Here is a 7,329-nt window from a genome sequence, read left to right on the forward strand (position 1 = left end):
ACATTTTAAATGAATGAGGAAAATTCACAGAAAATTTTATTTAAAAAAAAAAAACTGTTGAATACGGTTTCCATCAAAATATTAAAACATGAGCGAAGATTTGATGCAACGTCGCAATTAAACTAAAGTGTGTATCATCTCATGGGGTACGATCGTGCCAATACAATCTATTGAGCGCTGATTTGAATTTTCGCGGCTAAGCGGGTCAACGCTGACGCTGAACTACGGTAGCGCTCCTATTGGAGAAGGGTGACACTGCATGCCGGCACCAAAATTGTAAACAAAAGTTGTTTTGATGAGGTTAGAGTTTGTCTTGCGTTTTTCCCTTATAATTCTAAAAGTTTCTTGTTTCTCCACGAATAAAACGTCGTTCTTCCTGCTTCAGGTTACCGATCAACAAGTCTTCGAAAATTTCTCTCACATTAATCACCCAGCAGTTCTCCAAGTAAGCCCTTGCAACTTACACATTTCCTCCTCATATATTCTGTAACAATCCGTGTTTCGAATTTTTGGGTTTTACTCATGGAAAAAACAATTAAGATTGGATTTGTCAACAAGAAAACGCTGTACGTTGTTAGAGAGAAAGCCATTCAACATAACAGAGTTCAACATTAAAATCTTACCCAGATCGGTCCAGAATCTGACTGCCTTTAGACGTCTTGCAGGACGAATCGAGAGTCACCGACATTTAGTAAGCTTGTCATTATCGCTCACAGTTGCTGTAAATAGCCTGTTTATGAGAAAGCTTGTCTTCCTACTAAATGGAGACTTGACAAAGATAATTTGTTGTAAAAATGTTAGTTGGTTTTCTTTTAGGAAATCCGATGGAAACGCCTATGGATAAAGTTATAATTTCCATAAGCATTGGTCTACAATGGCATTAATCAAGTGAATCTTCATGACCAAGTCCCCGCTCGCTACTTCATTTCTGCATAACTTGTGGTTTCTGAGAGCTTGTATTCTTGGGCATTCATTCAAGAGAGCAATCTAAAGCAGAGCTTACCAACAGAATTTTCACCCAAGTCGTTTATTTAGTGTGAAAGAGAGATGGAAGTGAAAATTTCTGTTGGCAATTTTTTTGAATATCCTTTTTATGTGAGCCAGTACCTACAAAGAGCCCACTTACTTAGCTTGTCTTTTCAAGATTTGCAACCATCAGAAAAGCTTCTCTGTCTTTCTCTGTTTATCAAGAAGAAAGTTCAAATATTTTTCCAAGCCTTCGAATGAATAGGGTTTTTTTCTCTCTTTCTTTTTATCTTCCTTTATGAAATAAGTTTAATAGGAGAATTATCATCACATTTGTCAGAAAAATCTGGACATTAAGTGTACATTTTTGGAATTCGTCATTGATCCCCAATGTGTTCGTAAGTATAAATAAAGTTTCAAAGGATAATTGGAACGCATTTAGCGAAAAGGAACCAGTGCATCACAGTATTTTCAAAACCGTGCAACGTCTCCTTTTCCTTTGAAAATACTCAATACTTTTACAGTATTTTATTGTCTACAATTATTTTTCTTTGAATTCAAGAATTGTTGGATACGAAGAAAAAACTATTTGCTATTCTGGGAGATTTTTTAAATATTTATAAAGAAGCCACATTTTTACAATACTGTAATCAAGCTGGTTCCTTTTTGCTAAATCCGATCCAATTATCTGTCCTGCTGTATCTTAATTTAAGGGCAACTGGCTAGTTTTATTTTAAAAAATGGGGTAAGCCAATAGATGCTTAGCTCTAAAAGTAATGATGGCCTCCACAAAGTGCAAATTTTACAGCAGAATTTTGCTCTATCTTTGATTCTCTTTTTCTTAATTCTTGCCCCCTATCCCTCTCTGTTTCAGGAGTCACAGCTATGAGTCGCAAAGAAGCTTTAACTCATTTCATGTCACAAATTCACGGAAGACCAGTCGTTGTAAAGCTCAATAGTGGTGTTGATTATCGAGGTAAAAAAAACTCCTAACCACATGCACCTAAAAATACTCTTTCCTATATCGGGTCAGCTATCAAGTAGATGGTCCGTCTTGGCTACTGTGCACCCCTATCTCCACTGGGTACATTATGTGCTCAAGGGCTACTTTAAAGTCAACATTTTTGAAGTAGGACGAGTGTGAATAACATTTTTCCTTTGAGCAAACATCGCTTTGGAGGCGCAGTTCGAGTCAAATTTTCTTTACACATTCATGCTCTCAAAAAATAAAAATTGAATGGAATCTTGTTAATTTGAGCTTGCAATGAAGCTTTAAACTGCCTCAGCACCGCAAGACGTCACCAACACAGGCAACACATCCTTCTGCAGAATTGTAAAATATCCATCCTAGGAATATTTAGAAGTGAGAAAACATTTAACTGAAACTAGCACTTAAGTCTACATTTCGACAGTGTAAGTCGGCAATCACATAACTGGTTTGCGGTGTCTGAAAATCTCCGCCTCTATGTTATTTTTTTAAAGAAGAACAAATTGACATCATTCTTTAAAGTTTTCACAGGTTTTTCTTCACACAGAGAAGAAAAATCACAGCAGTTTTAAAGAATTGCCTTTCAGTAGTTCTCCGTTTAAAAAATAAAGTATGATAGGAAGTCTGCGACGTCGCAAACCGAGTTATGTGATTGTCGACTTACACCGTCGATTTGTCCCATGCCCCATGCTTGACAATACTATTGCTTGTCAGAGAGGGCTGAAAGCCTCTGTCTCTCTGATTGACCCATTCTCTCCGTGCTAGAATTTTGGATCCATGGTGCAAATAGTTACTTAATCTCCCGCTCTCTACAATTTTTGTAAAAATATTTTACAATCTTGGCGGAAAGTTGTGTTTTTATTAATGACGGTGCTTGGTCATTTAAAAATTGGAGTAGAACATTGGAATCAATGGTTCTTTCAGGCACTCAGTATTATAGAAGATCCAAATTACTCCAATTTATCTTAAAAATAATTTTAAGAATTAGATGTTTGCTACATGATTATTTTGAATTTTTTTGTATTTATATTTTGCTATTCATTTTACTGTGTCATTAGCAATTGATCTAATGCCTCTATTTAATTTTGATTTCAGGAGTATTAGCATGCTTGGATGGCTACATGAACATTGCCCTGGAACAAACTGAGGAGTACGTCAATGGTCAGCTGAAGAACAAGTACGGAGACGCTTTCATCAGAGGCAACAATGTGCTGTATATCAGTACGCAAAAAAGAAGGGGAGGATGATGTCTTGTGTCTAACCATACTCATCTAACTTTGTTCAGGGATATCCAACTTTTGTATGCAGCATTCTGATCTTGTAAGATTACCATTTTTTATTGTCACTACCTGATAATGATATGTTTTAAGTGCTACTCATTAAGGAGCTCACTGTTTTTTATTTGTAAGGACCTGGAACTGTGGCAAGCTGAAGATTAAAAATCAATTTATAAGTTCCTTACTCTTGCTTGTTTCATTATTCTTACCATTCTCTATCAAGGAATTTACGAATTCATTTTTTCCCTCTTGCTCATACTTATCACTTCCTGTTGATATAAGGACAAGAATAGGGTGAAATCCAACACCATTTTCACAGCATTTGAAAGTACGGAAAACCAAAAATTACAAAAAAAAGCAGGCTGTCTCACCCAGATTCTAAATTTACTGCAGATTTAAATAGACTGCGTTTAGCATAAAGGAATTAAGCCATACCAGCTAATGCCAAATTTACCTGGGCAATTTAATTTTTTACAAGAAAACGTTGGTACAGATTCCTTTGAAAGTTTTAGGGAATTTGCTTTGTAGGTACCATGCAGAAAACTCACCAAAATTTGCATAGAAATCCGCAGAATCATATTTATGTAAAAAATTGAATTGCCCTATAAAATTTGGCAACAGCTGATGTAGCTTGATTCCTTTCTGCCTAACGTGGTCCAAATGAAATGAGACCAGTGTTGCCAACTTGCAAAAATTGTCACCCAAGAAATCTAGCTGTTTCATTGGTATACTGATTGAATCACATGACTGACTTTTATTAAGAGAGTATTGTGGAAAGATGTTCTTAAATCTTTGAAGGACCAAAAATCTCTACCTTAATTGAAGAAAAAGTCTATTGTTGAAATTTCCTCATTTCACCACTAGATTAATAAACTTTGTTCACTTAAAATTCGCCAATTTTTCCCTGGGTAATTATCAAAATATTTCATTATAATCATGTAGTGCGTTTGCAAAAACTTGAAGTCTTTTCCAAAAAACAAAACGAGGCATCTGAGGCATTTTCATCGCCAGGAATAAATTTCCATCAGCCTCTCATGGGTGTCTGGCATAGAAGCAAACTCTATTACATTTTTTCCTTCACAGTTTGACTGTTTTGAGTAAATGGGTTCTGTGTCATTTTGATTATGCCAAAGTGGAGAAGAAAAAATTCTTCTTACTGAGGATCATTCATGTAATTAAAATAAATATTTTAATTTTAATAATGTGAAAGCCTCAAGTGTAATGATATCTCAGATGTTTACATCTATGCAAAATTTGAATATTATTTGTCAGAGGCCTCTATATAGTCAACAATAGGTACCAAGAGCAAATGAAAAAAATTGAAATTCCTCGAAGTATATAGGTACCTGCATAATTGAATGAGGGATCTTTTTACAATTTCATTCATATCCCAAACAGCACATCATCCCTCTTAAAGTTCCCAAACTGTCCAATACTTTTTTTATATTTTTTTATTTTTCAACTAGCAGATGGTCAGTGTTTCAGTGTTTAATTTTTTTTTCAACTTTATAAAATTCTAGGTATGCAAAAAGAAATCAAAACTTCGGTAATTGAATTAAAAAAAAATATATTTGGAAAGATAAAAAGAAAGAAAAATCTAGCAATATAATTGTTATCCTGTAAATTTGCATGGATTTTTCGTTTGCGTTTACTTATCTACTGAATTTTTCAAAGGTTTGAAAAAAATTGTACAAGTTTGCTTAGTAACAATCAAATTTTCATCACGGCATTGAATCATGTATTTTCGTAATTCTTCGATGAGTCCCAAGTTAACATGCCTTTTTATACAAGGCAAGGCTCAGGCAAAAATGGACTAGTTCCTTTTGAAAGCAACTGATTCCATTATTTTAATATGTAGCAATGAGGCACTGGCTTGTCACCAGAATGAAGTTACTTGCGGTAGGTATTCATCAAGTCAGGGAGCTTTAATTTAATTTTATTCTTCCAAGCAAAAATTATGTGCCGAAACCCGGGATCGAACCAGGGACATTTAGATCTTCAGTCTAACGCTCTCCCAACTGAGCTATTTCGGCCGGTGTACGAAATGGGCAAAATGTACGGGTTTGAACGGACTGCGCGTAGTGCGTGGCGCGTGACCCTCATCAACGCCTACTTACGTCGGATAATCTAACGAAGTCAGAGATAGCTGGGTCTGCCCCCTGGTCGCTTTGCAGCGCCCCCTTTTTAATAAAAAATTTATCACTGCCGTGCCAAGGAAGAGCACCGTGAACTTTCGAGAGTTGCCAAATTTCCATCAACATTATGACCATTTTTGAGAAAAGTAATGAATATTTTTCCTTGAAATTTTCAGGAACTTAAGTTGAAATTGCAAACGAAATTATCTAAAAAAATTCAAAAAAAAATATTCTTAAGTTTAGCCGGAAATTCGTGTATTGTAAATTGAAATTTGGCAACGCCTGAATGTTTTTACGGCGTTTTTCCCTAGCAAGGCAGATCAGTTCATGTAACTTGTTATTATCGACATAAGGTATGTATAAGTCCTCTCTCACTTATCTCCATCAGCATACCTAATTTTGAGGGGGAAAACTCCCTTTTCTGATGTTATATACATTTTCCGTTTGTTCGCGTAGATACCTACTGCACTTCGATGGTTAAATTGCATATAAGCGTATTTTGGGTGCGGTGTTACAAAATCTCCGCTTCTATTCAATTATTTCAAATGGGACCAAACCAACATCAAAGCTTGGAATTTTCATGATATATTTTACGCAGAGAGGAAAAATGACCGAACTTTCAAAACATGACGTTCAGTAATTTTTATGAAAAAAATAAGATATAACATCAAGTCAGCAACGCGGCATATCGAGATAAGTATTTATTTCTGCAGTTTCACCACTGACTTGCTCGTAGAAGTACCGAGAGTCACTTAAGACACGATGTAGGCACTTCACCGTGCTGCAAACAAGGCTCGATTATTACGACTCTCTTATTTACGGCTGTCTCATACAGTCTTTAAAGCACCGCTATAAATACAAATGAAACTGAAACAATCACAGTATGGAAATAGAGCAAAGTAAAAAGAGGCGCGTTCATGACGGCGCAGAGATACAACTATTCGTACATGATGGATGTCCGTGTTGCATCTGCAAAATTGAAGGCGCGATGGCGCGAGCTGTGAATTCGCGATGTTTCGCAGCTCCACTTTCTGTTGCCAATGAAATGTCGTAAGAAAATTAAGAAACAAGGCTCGATTATTACGGCTCTCCTGTTTACGGCTGTCTCATACAGTCTTTAAAGCACCGCTACAAATACAAATAAGACAAACTGAAACAATCACAGTGCGTTGATGACGACGCAGAGATACACCTATTCGTACATGATGGATTTCCGTGTTGCATCTGCAAAATTGAAGGCGCGATGGCGCTAGGGGGAACTCGTGATACTCCGTTCTATGCTGCCAGTGATGCATCGAGCAGATTCGAGAGAAAAAGTAAAAAAACTAGCCCCTATTACGTCTCGACTCTGTTGTTCCTCAATTTTTACATCTTTTTTCAATTTGAAGCCTGGTTCTTTTTTTAATGTACAAATATTTACAGACCTACATCTACGGCTCGTATGTACCGCGGTCCCTTACAACTCGCGTCGCGCGTTTTTTAAATAAGTCTCCTGTCAATTTGACCGGTCTTCAGCATATAAGGGGTTAATGAAAATATATTTAAAATATGACTGCACCTTGTTCGAAATATATTCAGGATTCAAGAGGGGAGCCAAAAGAAACCATGCCATTCACAATCAGTCTTGTGAAAGGATGTTCGGAGCAGCCACTGTAAAGCACAGAAGGGACCAATGAACAAGCTAAAGCGCATAGAATTTTTCATATCAAGTCAGCAATCACATAACTCGTTTGCGGTGTCTGAAAATCTCCGCAACTATGTTATTTTTTTAAAGGAGAACAAATGGACATGATTCCTTGAAGTTTTTGCAGAATTTTCCTCGCACATAGAAGAAAAATCACGGAAGTTTTAAAGAATTACCGTTGAGTAGTTTTCCGTTTAAAAAATAAAGTATGACAGGAAGTCTGCGACGTCGCAAACCGAGTTATGTGATTGCTGATTTTCACCGTCGATATGGTATATC

The 7,329-nt window shown here is 36.4% G+C and overlaps 1 protein-coding gene and 1 non-coding gene across 2 annotated transcripts; one reads left to right on the forward strand and one right to left on the reverse strand.

Annotated features, from left to right (window-relative positions):
* Positions 1-265: 265 nt before the first annotated feature.
* LOC109031345 (U6 snRNA-associated Sm-like protein LSm6) lies at positions 266-3,415 on the forward strand. Its single transcript, XM_019042802.2, has 3 exons — positions 266-445; positions 1,841-1,942; positions 3,050-3,415. Exons 2-3 carry the CDS (start codon positions 1,852-1,854, stop codon positions 3,199-3,201), a joined length of 243 nt encoding a protein of 80 aa, XP_018898347.1. The 5' UTR covers positions 266-445; positions 1,841-1,851; the 3' UTR covers positions 3,202-3,415.
* A 1,776-nt stretch (positions 3,416-5,191) lies between these two features.
* On the reverse strand, positions 5,192-5,264 carry TRNAF-GAA (transfer RNA phenylalanine (anticodon GAA)). The gene has a single exon. It is a non-coding gene; the product is annotated as a tRNA-Phe (tRNA).
* Positions 5,265-7,329: the final 2,065 nt, after the last annotated feature.

Source organism: Bemisia tabaci, chromosome 6, assembly GCF_918797505.1.
Source record: "Bemisia tabaci chromosome 6, PGI_BMITA_v3".
In the NCBI taxonomy this organism is placed as follows: Eukaryota; Metazoa; Arthropoda; class Insecta; order Hemiptera; family Aleyrodidae; genus Bemisia; species Bemisia tabaci.